This window comes from Argiope bruennichi, chromosome 9 (genome assembly GCF_947563725.1).
Source record: "Argiope bruennichi chromosome 9, qqArgBrue1.1, whole genome shotgun sequence".
NCBI classification, from domain to species: Eukaryota; Metazoa; Arthropoda; class Arachnida; order Araneae; family Araneidae; genus Argiope; species Argiope bruennichi.
The window spans coordinates 122,664,148-122,687,907 of record NC_079159.1 but is presented as its reverse complement, the minus strand read 5'-3'; the positions used below and the strand labels follow the sequence as shown (position 1 = coordinate 122,687,907).

At 27.0% G+C, this 23,760-nt stretch overlaps 1 protein-coding gene across 3 annotated transcripts in view; it reads left to right on the top strand.

The window, feature by feature from the left end:
- Positions 1-20,260, top strand: part of LOC129984729 (notchless protein homolog 1-like) — a 30,690-nt gene extending 10,430 nt beyond the window's left edge. For 2 of the 3 annotated variants that reach the window (XM_056094674.1, XM_056094675.1), the window contains 12 exons: positions 4,082-4,243; positions 5,646-5,860; positions 7,399-7,478; positions 8,116-8,192; positions 8,815-8,912; positions 10,535-10,727; positions 12,011-12,149; positions 12,945-12,991; positions 14,441-14,643; positions 16,874-17,033; positions 19,117-19,187; positions 20,183-20,260. In XM_056094674.1, coding sequence (XP_055950649.1) covers positions 4,082-4,243; positions 5,646-5,860; positions 7,399-7,478; positions 8,116-8,192; positions 8,815-8,912; positions 10,535-10,727; positions 12,011-12,149; positions 12,945-12,991; positions 14,441-14,643; positions 16,874-17,033; positions 19,117-19,187; positions 20,183-20,195 — 1,458 coding nt within the window. In that variant the 3' untranslated portion in view covers positions 20,196-20,260. Of the gene's footprint in view, positions 1-4,081; positions 4,244-5,645; positions 5,861-7,398; positions 7,479-8,115; positions 8,193-8,814; positions 8,913-10,534; positions 10,728-12,010; positions 12,150-12,944; positions 12,992-14,440; positions 14,644-16,873; positions 17,034-19,116; positions 19,192-20,182 lie in introns of those variants that run through there. The other variant, XM_056094676.1, reaches the window with a different exon arrangement.
- Positions 20,261-23,760: the final 3,500 nt, after the last annotated feature.

The window sequence follows — 23,760 nt, the reverse complement described above, 5'->3', positions numbered from 1 at the left end:
TATTCACTCGTATCTTCCATAAAACTAATGAAAGGTACAAAGTTTGAGGCAAATAAGCGAAAACTAGACTATTATGAGTACAAAACATTGCCAAAAAGATGCCAAGGCTTAAACCAATCAGAGCACGTCGGTATCCTTTGCCATAGACTTAGTCTGTACAATTTGCGAACTCGCATTACTTAATGTCCAAAACGTATAAATATGTAAGCTTTAACGGAATATGTGATTTCGTAGCTAATTTTTTTAGTTATATCAAAATAATATTAAGAAGGAACACACAAAAATATTTTTAATAAATTGTAATTTTTATATTTCCTGCATATAGGTTTCAGGATTTGATCTTTTCTGCTGTATATGTGTTCCAGATTAATATTACATGTAAACCGTAAAAAATAGGGGGAGGGGATAAATTCACAAATTTTATTTATTTTTATAAAAATATATTTCGGTATGGCATCTTTTTGGCAAAACATTGCCAAAAAGATGCCAAGGCTTAAACCAATCAGAGCACGTCGGTATCCTTTGCCATATACTTAGTCTGTACAATTTGCGAACTCGCGTGTGGCCCTGATTTGAATGGATATCCTGTTCATATTAAACAAAACTTGCCTTAAAATAAAACTGATTTATTGGATTAATAATATAGAGAGTGTAAAAGATCATAAAATAATTTTTCTTAAATTGATTTTTTAGAAAAAATAATATTTCATATTTTTTTCATTTCCTACAGACACGTGCCGAAAATTATATTTTCGCAGAATTCATTTCCAAAAAGATTTTATTTATTTGTAGTTGGAGCTTTTTTTCCCCATGAATGCGAAACGTGCTCTTGCAGCTTAAATTTTATTTTTATTTTGTACGAAAAAAATTGTTGAAAAATATAATTAAAATATTTGTTTAAAAATTCATTAAAAATAGAAATTTAATTTTAAGGCTAAAACATTGGTATCATTTAAAAGATAAATTTTTGATCTTTAACTTCATGTAAAAATCTTTTTTGTGCGGTAATATTTTCGGAAGTTATAGCAGAAACACGCCAAAATTTCGCTTAATTTTTAAATAAATAAATTTCTAATTAAAAATTTGAAAAATTAACCCCCAGGTGCACATTCCCGGCCTCCAAGGTATACACGTGCCAAATTTGGTAGCTGTAAGTTGAATGGTCTGGCCTGTAGAGCGCCAACACACACACACACACATTGAGCTTTATTATAAGTATAGATAAGATAATGTTAGAAGTCCTGGTTAGGAGTCTCCTTAGAAGAGCAACATAAATATTTTAACTACATATTGTTTCCAGTTTATTTGTTTAAATAAAAATTTGCAAATTTGTATTTGTTTTTTCTCTTCATTCTCTCAAATAATGGTCAAAAGTAAGGTTAGAGGGGCAGCTTATGAAATTAATATCTTTTTAATGAATTTTATTCTGTTAAAATGTAGATATGTTGATGAATTGAGTGCCTAGTAGTAGTTTATGTGAAATTAGCATTTAGTTGTAGTTTATATGAATTAGGATCCAGTATTACTATTAACATGTGGTGGTTAAAAGGAAGGGAGCTGGCATTATGATATCAGAGCGTTGAAGCTTAAGTTTTTTTGATTTGCTAACTACAAGATGAGCATAACTGATATCTTTAGTGCTTGTACACTACATCTACAAGTAGTAAGAAGAAGAAAAAAAGTCGTATTTAAATGTTAATAGTAAAAATATTTAATTTATATTCTTAATATGCAATTTTATGCCTAAAATATGTGACTTTATGGTCTTCAAATTTGCTTTTAGAAGAAACCCTTACATTTTTTTCTTCAATAAGAGTGAGGACCCTGTATTGTGCAAATTACAAAATCTGACCCAATGTCAGTATATCCTATTTGTCCAATGATGTTCACATGAATGTAAATTAGATTTGCTTTATGTTGAAGGAATATATGTCAGATCTCTCTCGCCTTCTTAAACAATCATTTAAGCATATTCAAAAGACTGTTGAATCTTTTAACAGAAAACATTGCTGCCAATTATTGTCAGGAGATCTGAAAGAATCCCAAAGCTGTTACACTTTCTTCTCCAGATTAAAATTTTAATTTTGCATTGCTGCATTGGGTATCCAATGTTCTTGCATCTTGAATGCAGTCTGTGATAGATATAAATAATTATTTTAAGCATTTATTTATTCTCTTGTGTTGCTTTTCAAATCTTAACTGTATTTAGTTGTTAATTGTCTGTCACATTGCAATATTTTTATTGCCTGTAGTTTTAAGTTTATTTTACAGGGTAAGGTTTCATTTCCTTGATTATTTAGAGCAAGCAACATTACAAGGAATACAAATACCTATTTTAGCAATAAAAATATCAAAAAATAATATGTGATCTCATATTAGATTAAAAACAAAATTTTTGAAAAACTGGCAATTTTTTTAAATCAATTTTTACAATGAATATTGTTTAAGCTATTTGCAACAAACTATGTGTAAGTTTTTGAATTACTTTATGAAATGTGATCTAATATAAACTCTTACAGATAGAATTTTAAAAAAAAAAAAAGTTTTTTTCTTATTGTAAAAAAAATTAAGGCCTAATTTAGGAGATTTTTTGAAGCAAATCTGCATTGAATTTCAAATTTAAACAAAATATTTTGTTGATTGTAATATCTTTTAATAATTAGGTAGATATGAAAATATTAATTTATAATGATTAATTATTAGTTTTGCTCTTCACATGACTTTTTAAATTTCATTTGTCAGAGAATTATAAATTGATGTTTGTAAGATTGATTATAAATTGATGCTTTACTTTTTATCATCAATAAGATTTGAAAAATTGGTTTGAACCATAAATATTTCTGAAAATAAAAAATACCTAATTCTTATACTATTTTTAAACTACATTCACTTACTGGAAAATTTTAATTTAGAAACCAGAAAACAGTTTCAAATTAATTTATTCCAAAATAATATCTTCTAAGCTAGTATTTTAATGCATTGAATTATGACAATGTTTTTATTGAAATTTCAACAAAATATGTATAGAAAAAAAGTGAAAATCAGAGTACCCACATTATCAAAACATTTGAATTTTACTTATGCAAACATTCAGTTCTGGTTATCTTTGTTTTACCTTTTCCAAACTTCACTTAATACCTTTTCCACCTCCAAAAAAAGTACAAAAAAAAAAAAAATATTCATTTAATTCCACTTCTAGATGCTCTTACTTCCATTTTGAAAAGTGTGATTATTATGAATGTGATAATTATCGAAGCTCCAAATAAATGGCTTTTAAAAATTAAAATTAATTGTGCATATTGCATTATTGTGCATTGTGCATCATTGGATTACAATTCCATTATGAGTCATAATAAGTTTCTTTTTATATAAATTGAAAATTATTCAGTCCTACATGCTTATAAAATGATCCTACTATTCTTCAAAAGTTCATTGAACTAAAGCTCAAGAGGAAATGCTGAAAAAATATGTGCTGCACTTCTCTGAAATAATAAATGAAGTATTGAAATATAGTTTTAAAAAGCAGATTTTGAATGCACAGTCAAAAATACATTTGTCAATTGTGGTGATTGAATCAGCAGTTACAGTGAAAATAAGTGTACCAGTACTTATTTTCAAGGCTACTGATCATTATCTTTTATCATTAGCATAATTTTTGTAAATTTAAATTATAGAATTAGACAGCAAGAAAAAGTGCAATGTATCGTAGTTAAATTTAGAAAAGATTTTTTTTTTAAATATCTATATTTTCCTAATTAATAAAACATCTTAAAACACATACATAAATGAAAGTGGTTGATATGACAGGAAGAAAAGGAATGCTGATTAAAGAATCCAAAGAATATTTTTTTTCATGTAAATTTCTGCAAAAAAACAGAAAAGAATGAAAAAATAATAATTTTTATTATCCAAAATAATGCTGACTTTCTTTCCAAAGCATTTATATAAGGTCAATAGAAGAGGAAGATGCATGAGAATCATTCAAGTGTTCTAGCAAATAGAGCATTTCCTAATATTTTTCTACATATTATTATTTTACAATTATTCATGAATGATTAATATGAATTATGCTTGTTTTTAGATGTTTTCATTTTTAAAGTGTTGGAAAATGGAAGGAAAATCTAATTTCATTTTGGCACGCTTCAAAGATGAAACTGGTGAAATCACAAGTATTCCTTTGGATATTCCAGTTAATATCACTGTTGATAAATTGTCTAATATATGCAATTCACTTTTAAACAAGGTAATCTTCAATTTTTCTATGAAACAAATCTCATATTTGCTCTTTTAATTAAGTACACTTCTAGCTACATTTCTGTTGCTCTAACAACATTTGCCAAACAATAATATTAGTTCAGAGATCTGTAACAAACATAAACATATGGCTGGGGAAATTTTTATTTCACATTGCAAATTGCTGTGTATTTTACATGTACTTTGGTTGTTGAGCTTAGAGAAAAATATTTGTTTTATCGATTTTAGTATTATTACATTTCTTTCAAACCAGTGGCAAGTTTCCACATTCTTGCAAATGCATATTTTAAAAATATTAAAGAAAAAAGTGACATATGCTAAAACATTAACTGATGTAAATGGAATTTTTCAATGATAAGAAATATATCTGTTAACTTTTAATTATTCATTTAATTTGTCAGCTTTTTTTTTAATTCTATAATTATACTATAAATGCCTTAACTATTATTTTCTTTATAAATAAATCATCTTATAAAATGTATATTAAAAAATAATTTCACATGTTTAATTACAATGTTCTGTATACTAAATATGCCTTTAAAAAAAGGAAGGAATTATATCTGGAATTTTTAGAATACAGAAACTCTGCATTGTTATAAAAAAAAATTAGATGCATTAAGATATCTTTCTTTCCTGGTGTTATAAGCTTAACAATTGATTTTTTTTTTTTTTTTTTTTGAGACAGAGATAAACTTTTCCTGGCAATATCTTTGGCTTATGAATTGGATATTATCTGTGAAGAATATTTTATATTTTTTGCTATTCCAACAGAAGTAGCCCATTATTTTTGCTATGACACTGAATGAATTTAATAACAAAAAAAAATCTGCAATTATGTCAATAATCAAGATGAAAGGCTCACACCAGCAATCCATTTAATTTTTGTTTCATTCCTATGTTGTCATAATTACATGTTTGTTATTTTGGGAGAGACCATGGCCATGTAGTGATCTAAATCATATTCTTCTCAAATTCATTTCATATTGCATATATGTAAAACCTTTTTCATGAATTTAGAATATATTTCATTTTATTTTTAATTGCTTAAAAATCAATGATAAATAAAAGTGTTGCAAAAATCTTTTATTATGTAATTTGTTAAAGCAAATTTCCTAATTCTTAAAGAACTCTCACAGATGTTTAATATATAATTGAAGTTGATAATTACATTTCAAACTTGAGATGATAGAAAAAGAAAAACAGAATGTTCAAATGATTTCATTTTTAATTATCTTTATAATTACTTGATTTTGAGCTGTAATATCCAACTTGGAAAGTTTTCAAACTAGACCATGGATTAGGGTGGGTCTTCATTTTCATTGAATCCTGTGAATGGTTTGGATGTAATTTTTGTAATCTTTCTAACATGGTATTTGTATTCTCATCTTTAGGAAGGTGTTCCTTTTCTTTTCTTTGTGAATGATGTGCAAATCAAAGATTCTCTTCTGAATGTTGTGGAGAAAAAGCAGTTAGAAAGTGAACAGATCTTGGAAATCACTTATGCAGAACAAGCTGTATTCAGAGTTCGACCAGTGACCCGTTGTACCAGCTCTATCCCAGGACATGCTGAAGCTGTTATATCTGCCTCTTTCAGTCCAGATGGCAGGTAATTTTATGATGGTTGCATAATTCTCTGAACTTAAATTTTACTGGTATAAATTAAATAAGGAACATCATTAAATAAGGAAAAATAGTTTGTTCCATAAATAGTTCATTATATTTTGGCCAGTCAAAAGGTTAGTTGCACTCCTTCACAAAAATTTTCCTTGAAAGGCTATTTTAATGAAACATTGAGGCAGTACTTCAGATATTTATCTGTACCACATGATGTAGTGGTACAGGTGACAATTTTAGTTTGTCTGATAATCTGTAGTAAACATGTCTCAATAGCTGCAAATCATGTCCAATTTTGAAATGCATGTAGTGATTCGTTTTTCATTCATCAGTCTATCATTCTAGTTTTTTTTTTTTTTTTTTTTTTTTTGTGAATAACCCACAATTTTTATTTTATAATTTTTAACCAGTTCCAAAATCACTAATAAATCCTCTTCCAGAATGCCAATATATATCATTATTTGTGACTTCATTTTTGTAAAATTGCATTCCATTTTATTGTAAGAAAATGAACAAACAAATATGAATTATATGCTGAAGCAGATAAAAATTTACTGTCTCTTGGAAATTTAATATATTTTTTGACAATATGGTGAAGGTGCAATTTCCAGTTACTATGAAATGATAAGACAGCACATAGTGTAATAACCTATTCTCTAGTATGTCACTCTAACCTGGTATAAGAATTTTTAGAAAGGATATAAATTTACTTAACTCTAAATGTACTCATATAATAATCATTAGTTGTGTTCAAATATGGTTTTCAAAACAATAAATTCTGAGAAATTTTTTATAATTCAAAATCATTTTGCTAAATGTTTAGATTCATCATTAAAACCGTAAATTATAAAAACAATTCTGAATTTGATTAAGAGAAATAAAGTAATTAAATGCTGTTTTTCTTTTTGGCCATATATTACTTTTTTTTTTTTTTTATAAAAATATCTTGCAATAAAAAAATGTGGTAGGGGGAAAAAACGCAATTTTAAGTTATATGGAATTATTATTAGGGGTAAATTTATTTCGGAATTTGGTTTTTTCTACTAAAGTAATTATTATGATAGAAAATAATTGCTTTTCAGGAATATATTAAATCTTATTAGTTATTAAATAAATAGGACCAATATATTTAAACGCATCTTGAATGAGCTTGTAAAATATTGTATGAACTTGATCTTTTCCTTGTGTATGGTACCAATATTATATCAGTATACCTTTAGAACTTTATTTCCTTTTATTTCTAATTTTTAGTTTCTGATAGTTTTCCCTCTTTTCATATTGCACCATTGTAGAGAGAATTGCTAAATTGATTATTATTAAGGAATTACAGAATACTCTTTGAATAGTTGAAAGGGACAGATGATTTTACTTTCACTGTATAGAAAAGAAAAAGGAAAAAAAATAATAAATAAGAACTCATGTGATTGAAATTTTTATTTAAACAGGAATTATTAAACATTTTATTTTTATTAAACAGAAATTTCTAACTAGTCCATATTTAAAAGCTAAAATGTTTGACATTCTGCATAGATATTTGGCTAGCGGTTCTGGAGATACAACTGTCAGACTCTGGGATGTATGTACTGAAACTCCTCAGTACACATGTAAAGGTAAATATAAATTGTATTTCTTAACTTTATTTAATTAGTATTTACTATCACCACTCATGCCTGTGATGTGTACCATCTATCTAATTAGATTATAACTTTTTTTTATTTTTATTGCAGTAAAAAAATATGCAATATTATTTAAAAGTGAATGTTAATTACAAGCAATTCATGTGGCAGCCCATGTATTGATGTTATTACTTTTTATTTATTATTACTCTACAAGTAGATCTATATTGATTGAAACTTATAAGAGTGTTGTGGAATACATCTGCTTATATAATACTTTTTAAGAAAATTACTGTAAATAGATGAGTAATCTAGTATTTTTTTTCTGTATTTTAATATATTTTCATACATCTAAGGGTCTAGTGTGATATAATCTTGCATTATTGAAATACTTTTTTAAAAATGTACATGATAGTTTACAAAAAATACCTCAGGGTTTATTTACCTTTTAGCTATGAGTTTTAATCTCTTGTCTTTTACCTTTTATAATAATAAAAAATGTATATCTTAAGGTTTTAAATTGCATTCTTTAGAAATCTTAATTCTCTATTTTATTTTTCAAAACTTCTATCACCTGATTTGAAAAATTATAATCATTTTGATATAAAATTTAAATATTCCATTTCAATAGCTCACAAACACTGGGTCTTATGCATTGCATGGTCACCAAATGGTCTAAAACTGGCATCAGGATGCAGAAATGGTCAGGTAAATGAGTGCCTCTTGAATTTCTGTTTATCTGTTTTTGTATAGAAATAGCAAAGCATTTCTGAAGTATTTTATCGAAGATAATGAGTTTATGCTTCAGTTTTTGCTTTTAAATTTTACTCATGTTTCTTACAAATTATCTTTAAAAACAAATTATTATACAATAAATTACATCATCTATTCATCATAAAACTCAAATAAATGTATTAAAGTAATATCAAGAACTTTAAAAAGTACAAAAAGGGCATTTATTATTTATGAAATTGATATATTATATAATATTGTTTTTATTAAAATAATCATTTTTTTAAATGATATTTTTTGTAAATAGTTTTTAATGGTAAATTTGTCTGTCTGTAAAATTAGCATTTCAAATTTATCATATTTCAACTATGTTTCAAATTTCTTGCTGTATTTTAAAATTGTAATAAAAGTGTTAGTTTACAGATAAAGTTTATCACCCATTAGTTATATGCCTGTTTAGTTTTTAAGAAATTTGTAGGAAATACATTTCTTTATCAAGAGATAAATATTATAAGTTATTTAACTAATATTATCTATAAGGTATAAATTTTTTGATTTGGTTACCTGACTATTATGTAAAAACTGAATTATGTTCCAGATTTGCATTTGGGATCCACGGACAGGGAAACAAATGGGAAAAACACTTTCTGGTCACATAGGCTGGATCAATGCTCTGGCTTGGGAACCATTACACAGGTAAAAATGCATGTTTCTTTTCGTTATTATTATTATTAAAAATAATAATTCAGCATTCTTTTTGTAGATATTAATCTGCCATTGATTTGAATGAATGTCATTTTTAATTGTATTTTTTAATTTGTACATACTCACTCATTTAAATAATAATAATAGTAGCCAGCACTTAAAGAACTTTGTTTAGTTTTAAATTTTGGGCATTCAATGCATTGATCATTGAAAATTTGTTGATTTTTCATTTATCATTTCACTAATAATTGTTTGAAAACATAAGAATATCCTGTTCATTAAAATCCACTAAATACTTGACGTTTTCGTTTGGTTTAATGCAATTTTATAAAGTAAGGAACTCAAATATTTGGTACATGCATTTACGTATTTTGCATTTTAAGTTTTGAAAATAGATCTGTTCAAAATATACATGATGTCTAAAGCAATAATATATCAATGTTCCCACTCTTAAAATCAATACTGAAAATCTATGTGAATTTAGTAAGGATTAACATCAGCAAATTTTATTTTGTACTCAGAGCTCACTTAAAGATTTTAACTATTAGATTTTTAAAAAGGGTGAAGAAAAATATCATCATAATATGCATGAATATAAATTCAGTATTTAAATTAGTGAAAAGTGTTATTGTAAAATATATCAAATATTCTGAAAATTTATTGAAATGAAAGAAAAAAAAGTTGAATAGAAATTAATTTGACAAAAGAATGGAAGCATTTTATTGTTATTAAAATGTAAGAATCAAAATAAATTACTGGATTAAAAAAATAATTAAATTAGATCTATCTTAAGGAAAAGAATTTATATTTTGAAATCATAATCAGATAGTATAATAAATGATATTACCTGCATTTCGATGGCTTTTGTTAACTTTCCATGCCTTACTAAATTGAAATGTCTTAATAAAATATATGTTCTTGTATAAAATGAATTTTCCCATGGAAATTTGTTTGGAATATGTGTTACTGAGACTCATGAACTACTTATCATCATGTAGATAGACAAGACAAAAAAAAAAAAAAAAATCACTCACTAGACCACTTTCTTTAAAAAAAGAGAGAGAAGGGGGGGGAGTAAATTATTCAGCATTTTTTTTTTTTTTTTCCTCCTCTTTAAATTAACATATAGTTTTTGCAAAACTAGTTGTAGAACTCTTTTTATATATTTATCTTTTTGATAAATAAACAAAATTAGCTTGATTACAGTTTTGCTGTCAAGATAGTTTCAAATATGCATATATGATGCCATCAAAAATTCAACTACAAATAGATGATGTGATGCTATGAAATCATATATCAAAAGAATTTAATATGTGCTAAGCTACAGGACATTCTGATACAAGTTTAGACTGCAGTTGTGGTGTTGATATAGTAAATTACTGATTTTTCAATTTAGGTGATCACCTAGAAATCCAGAATTCCACATTCATTGTATTTATAAACTAAATACCATATGGTATTATAAATTACCATATGAGTGGAAAATTAATATATGATTATAGTGTTAACATGAATAAATTCATTTTAATTGTTGCAATAAAAGTATTCTTAAATATTCTAAGATTGAATATAAACCTGTGCTATTATTAATTATTTTACATTTCGTTTTTTAGGAATGGGGATTGTCGTCGTCTAGCCAGTGCTTCCAAAGATACCACTGTTCGTGTATGGGATATTGTTACATATCATGCGTTGTATGTCCTAAGTTCCCATACAGGCTCTGTCACTTGTCTCAGATGGGGAGGTTCTGGCCTCATATATTCTGGCTCTCAGGATCGTACCATTAAAGTCTACCGAGCAAGTGATGTGAGAAATATTTCATACTCTTTTATATGAAGTTTATGATTTTATAAGACATGTCATTCATGATAACTTCCTTATTATTAGTTCTTTTGAGCATTACTGATAATTTTTTTATCTTTAATTCTACACTATTAAATTCAAGAAAAAATTTTAATGATAAATATTTATTAAATAGTGTACATTCTATAAAAATCCAAACTCAAAATCTTGCACATAAATGTAAAAATTTTATTTTTAGTGTTGCCATTTCTATTGAATGAAATTAATGTTCTTATTTTAATTAATTTTATTTATCCCTGAATCACAACTTGCTATGCTTGATTAAAATCTGTTCTTTAAAAATTGTTTGGTAATCAAATTTTTCAGAAATTGCAAGATTAAAAAATTATATTGTGTAACTGATATTCTCATTTTAACAAAAAATAAAATTGGGAAGATCCCATAAAATTTTCTCATTTAATTGCAAATGTATTTTTTTAAATAAAACTAGATAATGCTTGCAAGTATAAACTGATAATACAAAAAAAAAAAAAAAATGCATCAGTGCTAATTGGCATAATGCCTGTTTTTACATTAGGTTATCTAGAAATTCTCATGAAATTAAATTGCTTTTGTTTTAAATATAGAATTTCATTTTTCATAGTATCGAATATAGATATATAAAACTAAATTTGATTTAAATATATCATCACATAAGGGTCATACTCACAATTATTTGGAAAATTGTATTGTTTTTTCCTTTTTCTCAGCTTCAGTTTTGATCATTGCCCCCTCGCACCTTTACCTGATATATTTATATACACTTTTCTTGGTGTAATTTTCTTGCAAGAATTTTAAGTTTGTGTATGTTGTAAATTTTATTAGTTTTTTTAAAAAAATCTGCTTCTGGTTTTTACATAAGGTTATCTAGAGATCCCCATGAAATTAAGCTACTTTTTTTATATAGAGAGAAATTAAAATATCGTTTGTAACTGATATAATAGTATATTTGTTTCTGAACTTCAGAATTTGAATGCTAAATAAAAACAACAACAAAACATATTTCTTCTTATTAAATTTCTGCTTGTTTATAAATTACTGCATTCTTTATAAATCATATCTAGAAAGTTCATCTTTTGCAAGAAAATTCACATTTATCTATTTGATAAAATCTTTAATATTTAATCATGTAATAACATTTTTTTTTTTTTTTGAATAAGTTAGTTAAATTAGTTGGAAGTCATGGACTGAAATTTATATTATTTCCTTGCTAATATTTAAAATATAAATTCTTTTTCTTTTGATAGGGAGCTTTATGCCGGACGCTGAAAGGCCATGCCCATTGGGTGAATACTATAGCTTTGAATACTGATTATGTCATGAGAACAGGTCCATATGATCCAAGTAAAGCAAATGTCAATTATATGGAGGTAACAGAGAAAATGAGTGAGTGATTTAAGATATATTTTTATCAATGCTCAATCTTGTTAACTAAAATCAATTAACTAAAAATGTTAGAGTATTATTATAGCAGGGATCAGTTTAAAGCTAATTGAATCTAAAACATTCTTTTTAATTCCATGTTGAAAAGGAAACTTGTCTCAGTAAGTGAATAAACTGGTTGGTACTGTTTAATGGTACATAATGATTTGGTTGGTACATAATGATTTGTTCCTAAACAGCTAATTAGTTTATACCTGTACGTTGAATTCAAGCTCATGGATAAAATATTTTTTAGGTTATAAAGAATTTGTTTATGCATCAAAAGTATAGACTATCCTCTCTCCATGCTTAAAGTTATTAGAACAATGATTAATGTTAGCAATTTAAAAATTTAGAATTTTTATATAAACTCATTTTTAAAAAATGCTATTATTCTTTTTTTTTTTCTTTCTGCATAAATATTTCAGAAACACTTAAGAAAAATCACCAATATTTATATAAAATCTATTATGGACTTCATGACAATGTTTCTGTTAAGTTAATGAATGCTTAGTATGATTCGTGGTATGATTTCTGGGATGTTTTGTAGTAAGTGAAAAAATATTTCTTAGACTCGAGAGATTAGCTTTTTATCAATTATAAAACTGCTAAACCATTTTTTAATGTTATAGTACCATAAGTTATAATGTGAACAGCAATTATTTTGATTGAGTATTTATTATGGATTGGAAGTTAAATTTTCAAATGCTTTACATTTGTATAAAATATAATATTAATGCAAGTCCTTCAATTTTGCAGGTGCAGAGTTAGCAGCATTAGCCTTAAAGCGTTATGAAACAGCTACTGTAAGTAATAATATCTTGTTGATAACTCTAAATTTATAAATCTTTGTAGCTGTTTATTAAAATTATTATTTGGAATTGACTAACACTTTAATTAATCATTTAAGCTATATCTGAAAAACAAATGTATTTTTAACGAAAACATTCAGCTTTATTTATTTTAATTTTCGAATTTTGCACTGGTAGTTGAATATTTCTATAAAAATACAGTTATTTGAAAATTGTACTATAAAAACTCGATCTCAATATGTAAAAATTCAATTTGAATTAATATCTTGAGTATTTTCTTCTGCCAGACACTATACTCAAATTTAAATTAAAGTCATTCTTTAGAAACTTTTTTTTTGTATCCCATTTTAAACAAAATATTAGTTTAATTGTTTCTATTAGTGTTTAAACGGCTAATATTTTTGTATTACTGTTTATCCAGTTGATTAGAAAATTGATTGTTACAATAATGCAAATGAAGTTGTTAAGCTTTAAACCAATTGCCAAATTTTTATCTGTGCGCATATATTTACGTCATCTGTGCGCATATATTTACGTAATTAATAATTTGAAAAAATTTTGACAAAATAGGAAGGAATGGATAAAGAATTAAAGGAAAAATAAGTTTTTATACCTTGCCATTTTTACAGCTTCCATATTTTTAAAAATCATTCAATATTTATAATTAGAAACTGAAAAATAATTTTTAAAAGCTATAATTTATTACAGTAAATACTCTGTCTGAAGATGAATGTGAATTATGTTTCATTACATGCAACTAAACATATATTTTCTACTTTTCCCTTTAACACACTGAAAGATTTTGTGATACCTCCCCCCTCCCCCTGCTAATTAGGTATGAATAAAATTCTTCTTTTTTCTAATATATATTTGAGTTTAAATACCAATATTGTTCAACATATTGCTGCAAATCATATAGAAATGTTTTTGCAGTCTTATGGTATACATGCATGGCTCTATTTCAAAGTTTCTATCTACTCACAAACCAGTAATGATAAATATTCAGGTGATAGAAATATTTATTAGAAGCTCATTTGAATGTCCCATTGAGAAGTACTTTTAATGCCCACTAACCACATGCAGATGGAATTTCGGCACCTATCAATATTTGAATCTTTTTCCCAAACATTGTTTTTTGTTCCATGAGAAAACAGTCTTGAAAATACTATTAAAAAATCTTTTAATTTGCCAGATTGTGATAAAAATGTAAAATTCTGCTAATTGAACGATGATTTTAGTGATGGAACTTTTTTATTATGATGATTCTGAATAAATACTAATCTTCTATTAGAAATCAGGAAATGAGATTTTTGTTCATTAATATATTATGAAAGTAAAAAAAAAATACACTTAAAAGTAATAAATTTTGATTTTAACTTGTTCTAAAATTATTTTTCTTGTTACTAACAAATGCAAATGATAAGTCATTTCTTTCCATTATAGAAAGGCGAACCAGAAATTATGGTGTCAGGTTCAGATGATTATACAATGATAATGTGGGCACCTGAAAATGAAAAGCAATCCATAGCTCGTTTGACAGGCCACCACAATCTGATAAATGATGTTAAATTTTCTCCGGACATGAGGTTGATAGCCACTGCCTCATTTGACAAATCTATTAAACTGTGGAATGGAAGAACAGGAAAGTAAGTGCTTTATTTTAAAATGAATTTGGATTGAACTTTACTGGGTAATTTTTTTTTTTTTTTTTTGGTGAGTGGAGAAAAGGGTGCTACTTAAAAGTTTAAGATTGATTGCTGTAAAAACAAGTAACATATTAAAAAAAAAAAAAAAAAAAAAAAAAAGCTGAATAAAAAATTTAATGATTTCAAATGCATTAAACCATTTGATAGGACATAATTACTATATAAGTCATGTATTTCCAGAATCAATTATGGAAGAAAGAGATAAAGTTCTAGACATCAAGTGTTTTTCAAATTTGAAATCATATGATAAATACCTTCTAGAGAATGCATTTATTTATTTTTTCTATCCAAGTTTTTAATGTAAATATATAGAGAAAATCTATAATTAGTTTCATTATGATTTGACCATATAATTATTACAGTATTATTTTTTTTTTATATAAATTACACTGAGCAAAAAAAAAAAAAAAAATGTTTGATTTGTTTGGTGCCTGCAATTTTTTGATTTTATTTTGAATAGATTATGTGAGCAGATTTCAAGTATGAAAACAGTTTTTCTGCATCAATTGTACTTTTTAAGATTTTGAGTGGTTAAGTTATTTAATAATTTAAGTTTCATGAATTACTGAACTTAGACTTCTTGAATAGAAGAATCGCATGAAAAAAAGAAATGAAGATTGATGTTGGTTCTCACCAGAAAGTCCTGTAATGAATCAAAAATAATATATCAGGCCATTTGTCATAGAGAGAATTAAGTTTACAAATATCGATGCATATTTTGTATGGATCCAAAAAATTTTAACTATTCCTCTTGTCAGCAAGCAACAAACCATTAAATATTCTTCTTTTGCATATAAGTTAATAGGACTATGTAATAACATTGGGCTAGAAAGGACTCGCCTATCAAGAAAAGTATATATAGAGAAAGAGATGTCTCTTGAAACCTTAATTAGACAAGGATAGGATAAAATCATCTTGCCTTTTGTTGCAAATAAAGCTAGGATCAATGAAATTGCTGCATAAAAGTTATTGATCAGGATACATACATATATAATATGTAGAAAAATTTTAAAGCTAGATTTTTATTGTTGCCTTTGAATTCCGTAAATGAGACTGAGCGAAAAAGGTTGATATTTTCCCTTGACAGGAGTTATCTAGACAATTAAAAAATGTTAATTGTTTTGATTTAATAAAAAATTAAACAGATTCATTAAGTTTGATTGTAATATGAGTATATCCATTACTAATACAACATTTAGACAGTTTACCTAAGAGGTGTGGTGTATTAGTAAATAATTATGAACGAATATATCTGAACAATTTCATTAGAGCAAGACAATGGAGAACCAATACCAGGACACATGGGACACTCAAATCATGGCAAACTACTGCTGGGATGTAATTCCCTCGAGGATGTCAAACAAAGGAAGCTTTTGGAGTAATGGAAAATAGCCTTTCCTTTTATTTTTATTAGATTCTTTGTATTTCTATTTATAATTAAGTTACTGTAGGCTTATAGGAATATTATCAAGCATTTCCTATATTAACTAAAATATTTTGCAGAATTTATCAAGGGAAAGTTGTTGTTTTTTTTTTTAATTTAATACTTATAACCTAAGCAATGACATTTAAACTGTGCGCTGAAAATCTTAGCGATAATATTTAAAAAACGAAGTGAATGATTTCCTGATAAAGATAATGAAAACCAATACCAGGGCATATGTGATACTCATAAGCCCTGATTAAGCTCCCCCCCCCCTTACGATTCATATAGTAGTAAATAAAATTCTTGCAAAAATGTCAAACATGAGAAATTTTCAGAGTGAAACAAAAGTGCTTTTTTTTTTTCCATTTGATTATTCCATTTCTGCTAATTTTTAAATTATCTATAGTAAATTTATGTAAGTGATGTTATGTTTTTTTTCAGTCAATTGTTTTATATAATCAGTAAGGAAAAGTATTTATAACTTAATACCCATACTTTAAGTTTAATTTAATGTGTTACTTTAAATAACATTATGTCATATTTTGCAAACAAAAATTGATGGGCAAAGTTTGAAATCATATTTGTTTTCAACACATGAACTACACATAAAATCAGTTAAAAAATGTCCAGCACCCAAATAAGTGTTGACTTGTGGTATGTCAAAAATGTGAGGAATATATATTACATTTTAAAATTTTATTTTTTTGTTTCATGTTTTATTAAATTAGATTTTATATTCTTTAGATACATATCTTCCTTACATGGTCATGTTCAACAAGTGTATCAAATTTCTTGGTCAGCTGATAGCAGACTACTAGTTAGTGGAAGTGCGGATTCCACTCTAAAAGTCTGGGACATGAGAACTTTCAAGCTTATGATTGATTTGCCTGGCCATTCTGATGAAGTAAAGCTTAATCACTTATCCTCTCTTTCTAAATATGCTTCCTTTTTTTATATACATTATGTCTTGCATTATAGCTGCATTGTAATTTTGTAAATATTTCCGTGACATAATTTTTAAACTGAGCTTAATTTAAGCTAATTGAGGTACTTGTTCCAAATCCTGATATTAATCCTCTTGTTATGCAAAACCGTGTATTTGGTTATTTACAGAATATTATTAAAATGGGTTACTTCAGGATTGCCACGGCACTGGGAGAACTAGGAAAATAAAGGGGGTTTAAAAATCATCTGAAATTAGGAAAATTTGAAAATTTTCAAAAAAAAAGGCAGGAAAAGTGCAGGGAAATTTAAGTTTCTTGGCTCGATTTTTTTCACATCTAAAAAGTGTTTATCTCTGGGCATTGCAAAAGTAAAAAATAGCAGTAATAGCTCTTAAAACAAAATAGCACCATTTGTGATTTGTAATCATAGGAACTCGCTCTTTTTCACTTTCTCCTCCTTTTTTTCTATATAGATCAGTCTAATTAAGATTTTTGACAAGACAGTTGTTTAAGATTAAAGACAATTGTTTTCTTTCCTTGAAATTCTTGGATTACAACTAATGAGAATACGTGAGACTGCTGTAACTTCATGGGAGAATAGTATACATTTCTCTGGCGAGAATACAACATTAAATCTATGGGATTATCACTCACACAGGAATTTATTGAATGGTTTGTTTATCATTTGAGAAATTTTGAGCTTATTCAAATTGCGTAGCATCATGTGCTTATAAAGTGCTTAATTTTCTTGACAAATTCATAGATAGCCTTTTATTTGTTTTGTTTCCCCACGTGTTGAATGCAATAATTTGAGAGCATAGTTGTAAAGTCTTGTTTATCAGATGTATCGAGAAAAAAACCTAGAAAAGGGAAGAATTCAGACAAGGAATGCGGAGTGATCAATCAAAGATGCCAATGCATATTAAGATAACGCTCATTAGACTTTTCTTCCACTTCCACTTTTTTCAACGATGTGCATTGCTATTTATTAAAATACTGGAATAGTTATTGAGAAGGGGCAGTGTGAAATATGTATTGTGCCATATATGCCTAATGTTGTTTTAGAGCAATCCCTTGAACAATTTATTAGGTTGAAATTAATATGCAATAACTGAAATGCAATTAATTGTGGTGTGTGATTATGTTAGTTGATTGTGTAAAATCTAGTAGGATGAGATTTTAACTTGAGGCCATAAGTTTTATATAATTGTGAGTTCTTTCATGGTGTAATTGTGTCTTTTTAAATGACCCCACCCATTTGTAAATTATCATTTGTTAAACCAATTTTACCAAATTTTAATTTTTATCAAGGGGGAAAAAATTGCTATTTCTAGTACTTAAAATTTTTATTGAAATAAAAAAAAGTTTTCAAAAACTTTTATTTTTTAGGATTTAAATAGTGTAATTTTATAATGATTTTTTTTTTCAACTCTTATAGAATTTTTCCCCTCAAAGAAATCTCCCTTGAGAGAGCAATGCACAACATAAATCATTGAAGTTAAGAACATGATATTTGGAAAGTTATTCTTGGGTATAAGAGAACCATTAAGGACAGATATTTCAAAATTTTAGAAGTTTAGTTAAAAAAATAAAAGAATTGTAACGGTTTATCATCAATGCTTTAAAAACATCATTGTACAAAAATTTTTACATCATTTTAAAAGTTTTTTTAAATACTTTTGATTATACCAATTTTATTCGTATGAATGCATTCCCCCGCCCCCATAAGTTTTAGTAATTTGATTAAAAATAACTTGTCTTAAAAATTGGGGAAGGAAAAGAGAGGCTTGATACCTGCCTCGGCTAAAACTATTTAGAGGGCTTAATTTAGATAATAAGAGGAGACAAAGGTAGGTGCCACATGCAATTTTTTAAAAAATACGACTCTTATAGTTAGAAATTGAAAAGGAAAGAAACAAATTATTATTACTCTGCTAAAACCCTTATCTCTAAAGGAAATATTTGATTTTACATGTAATCTAAAGGTTAATAATGATTAATTGCCTTATTTTCCATCTTGATTCTGAATTGTTTTATTGGCAGATTTATGCTGTAGACTGGAGCCCAGATGGACAACGTGTAGTAAGTGGAGGTAAAGACAAAGTCATTAAAATGTAAGTTAGTCATTTACTCTTTTTGTTTTGTTTTCCTTGTTATTAATAAATATCATGATGATTTTTTATATTCTTTTTGCATTAATACTATAAAGCTTTGTCATGTTTATTTTATAAATGCTTTTGTAAATTAGAAGGTACTAAAAAATTTTTTTAATATGACAAAATGTATTATATTCTAGACTAATTTTATTAATTCTAAATTTAAACTAGTGGACATAAAACTTTCTTGATTATTGAACTTTTTTCTTTGTACCAGAAAGACAAAATTCTGCATAATGAAATCTGTGAATATTGGATATAATTAAGAAAATGCCAATTTAAACCCTGCCTTCATCTTTCCCTGTATCATAAAGACTACAAGTTAAAACATCATAATAAAATAATTATTTGATTATACATAATGATTTTTTAAAATTTATTTATGACATAAGATCCTGCAATTAAAAATATTTACATTCTAAAAGCTCTTTGTGCACTGGACTTTTGATCTGTATTTTTTATGCAAATCACATTCATTAGTCTTCCTTTATTTTTTGATATTTTTTTACTTTTAGTTGTTAATACAAATATTTATCAATCAAAATTTTGAGAAAGTCAGATTTCTTCTTTATTTCATTATTTACTTTTATACTTAAATTATTAATTTCTTTGTGTTAGCAGCATATTTCATTGCTTTCACATAAATTCGAAAGAAAAATAAATTAAAATTATTAGAAAAAATAAAGATGAAATTTGTTGGCATTGTACTAAGGATAATTATGTGAGCAGAATTAAACTGCAAAATAATGGGAACTATTTTTATCAAATATTACATGGGGGTCTAAGATTAATTTTGCATAACTTCAAAATCAGGCGTTAATATCTAAGGAGATAAAATCTTTTATATTAGTACATTTTGCTATGTATTATGTAGAATTTTGAAACTTGACTTGTTATTCAATTTTTCATGTTATTTCCTAGATTAATAATAATGGTTTCTTTTTCTTTTTTAGATGGCGACAGTGAATGGAAATAATGTCATTTCCGTCATTGTAAATAGCTTCTATCTGTAAATAAAAAAACATCATTTATTTTTGTTGATTTATTGTATATACATTTATTATCTATATACAAAATTATGTTTGTAATTATGTTATTTCATAATATTTAGTGTAATTTTATAAATAGATATTTTTGTCATGCATTTACCTTTTTCAACTATTCGCCTTCAACATTTGAAATTCCATTCTGTTCTCTTGGTAGAAAAATTACCCTGCATTTTGAGACACTGCAATTCTCATACTAGCCAGACTCTTGAATTTTCATTGAGAAATTTTGATGATATTGTTTTCTTTTAACTGTAATGAAATTCACAAATTTTTTCCATTGCAAGATTAGACATAAAATCTGTGATTAACTTCACTTCAAACTTTCAATCTGAGTAGACTAAAACTCATTCTGTATGTTCTTATTTACCTTCCGCTTCACCATATCAAAGTCAAACATCTTCATATGTTGTAATGAAGTTTTTTATATAAGCTAATTTCAATTTTCATCAAAATAAGATTAAAAATAAAATTTGTGATTAGTTTTACTGCAAATTATCAGTTGAAGGAGATAGCTCGTTTTATCTACACAAATTCACTTCGATGTGAAATTTTATTTTTCTACATCATTGTTTTTCTAAATCATATTTATTTATGCAGGGACAAAGAGATTGCCAGTTGTTCAAAATAAAGAAATTCATCCACAAATAGTCTTCTTCTACCTCAAAACCCATCATTAATGTAATTGTGCACACAACATATTTTAAAAAATGAGAAATTTCTAAATGCTCTGTACAAAGTGTATATTATACAACAATTAAATATATATGACTGAAGTAAGGGAATAAAAATAATTATTTGTTCACAGTTCTAGGAATATGGAATATGATTAAAAGAAATACAAAAAGATTTTACAATTTTTTTTTTTTTTTTTGATTTAGGTGTAATCAATATAAATTCTTATTGTATGCTATTTTTTCTGATTATTTTCAAGGGACCAAATATTATATTCGAATTATTGATATATTTAATTTAAACGTTTTGGTAGATGCCAGCTTTAAATATATTTCAAAATTTCTTATTTTAACTCAACTTTCATAGGCTCGAAATGGTCAAAAATCAATTGGATATTATACACAAGTGCATTTAGTTTTTCTTATATTTATTCAAAAAAAAAATTTTTTTTTTTTTTCAAATTAGCAAAATTAACAAGTTGCATATTTATATGAAGCATCCACAAGTGAGTTCCAGTCACCTGCTACTGTGTACTATCATGCTCTGTAGTTGTAAATAGATTTAATATATTTTTGTCAATATATTGCAAACTATTTAATCAATCTTTAAAATATATACATATTTTTTATGATAGCTCTTATCATATTCATATAAAACAAAAATTAACTGGCAATATTATTCAGTTAATATATATATTTATACATTCCCTTATAAAGTAGTATGACGACTTATTTTGCAACAATCTCTTAATTTTGAACCATGATCATCGCCTCTTTCTCCAAATTTTGGCCCCAAACTAGTGAGAAGAGATTCCGTCCAGTAGAATGTGCGCTATGCCAGTTGAAAAGGTAGCTAGCTATTCGATAATTTCGGAGGTCTAAATCTTTTCACCATCCCAACACAAAACAAAAATTTTCAATGAGTCTAAGGCAAACATGTGCACTGAAAAATTTCGTTGAATTGCAAAATGCTTGAATTAGAACCGACATCTTAGCTTCTAGCATCATTGCATTGAGTTGAGGTCAAATACTGGAGAAAAAAGCTAGCCCCCTCATGTAGAAATTGTTGACCTTTCATTTCAAAGGATGAGTATTTTGTGCTTCGTAATTTACTGGGGAAAACCTAGTGCGTATTTCGCTTGCTTCTTTGACAACCGGTTACATCCAAAATTCGACACAGAACTACAATTTTAATAACAAAATCGCATATCAAGTTTTATTGATCTGTCTTGTAATGTCTTCGAGCAGTTGCGTTTGCATCCATGGAAAAGTACAGATGGTCAATTCCTTGACACATTTGGTTCAACGATTGATGTGCAACTACACTTGAGATGATAATACTATTTACCAAATTTTATTTTTCTGTGTCTCTATTTTTTATAGTTATCATGAACATTTGCACTCGGAGAGGGATATGCACATTTTTAATTAAGTTTAATTTTACAAATTTGATAGACAAAATTTTAGCTCAACGTGTTTTTTAAGCTCATATATTTTTTTGACGATTATAATACTTTGCATATTTCGTATGCAATATATATATATCATCGGTTACAGGAGGCAAGGTCTTCATCCACTTTAAAATTTTGGTTTATTATATTATGGAGACATTCTGATTTTCGTTAATAGATGCAATGTGTCTCTTTCTTTGATAGACAGTGGAATTTGGTCTCAAATCCGAACTCTTCCAATATTGAAAACGAGACTTCTATGTATTGTCTTAAAATTGCTACCTTTTTGAGGTTAGGAAAACGGTCTGACCCAGAAATCTCATCCTTGTCAACTGAATCCAATTCAAAACGGTCAGCTTTAGTTCTTACATGGCTTTAAAGACGATATTAATCTCACAAATAAATCATTCACACTTGCAATGCACGGCTACAACGAAAGTTTGAAATAATAAGTTTGATTTATCTGAAAAAATTGATCTGCTATTCCTATGAAAGAAAAGATTCCCCTTCCTTAAAATCTGAGTAATTAATTCTTGCTAACATATTTTTTAGATATAAATATTTTTTTTTATTATTATTATTATAGCTATTCAACTTCAGATTTTAATAACTGTGCATAATGATTAAGGATTGATAATAATTGAGAAAAGGAAAAAACCTTTCATAATTTAATGGGAAATATTGAAACATCGTGTTATGCAATGTCCTGTACTCAGTTAATTAATGCAAAAAATTCCAAATTGCAATCATGTCTTTCTTCCACCCCACCCCCTTGGCTTTTAAATTTGATCAGGATTAAGAATCTGCGTTGAAGAAAGAAGAAGCGTTGATTGTATCGTATTAAATACACTACTAAATTTGAAATGTGGACCTAATGTAAATTTCCCTTTAAATGTCATTTTTTTTTTCCATTTAATTTAAAATGAAGTTCTGATCACGATGTTTTCGAAAACTGAGTTTCCGAATTGGCGAACTTCACTCACTGAAGTCTGAGGGCCGCAGTGGCCTAGTGGTAAGGTCTCAACTTCGAAACCGAAGGGTTTCATGTTCGAAGTCGAGACCACTTGCACGTCGGTTCTTTCACCGAAGAAACATCGTGTAAGTGGGTCTGATGCACGTTAAATCCGTCGGGGCCAAATGTCCTCCCGCTGGTGTGGTGTGGAAGCTTGGAGAGGGGATGCCAGTCCAGGCGCTAGCCTCGTCATCTGGCCGTGGTTCAAAATGACGAGGTCTGTCCCAAATTAGCTTTAGTTTTGCTTTAAAACAGGACGTTAATATAACTAAAACTGACTGAAGTCTGTTCCGTATTCATGAAAGTTGAAAAAATTCACTTGATTAAAAAACAATTAAGTAAATCAAC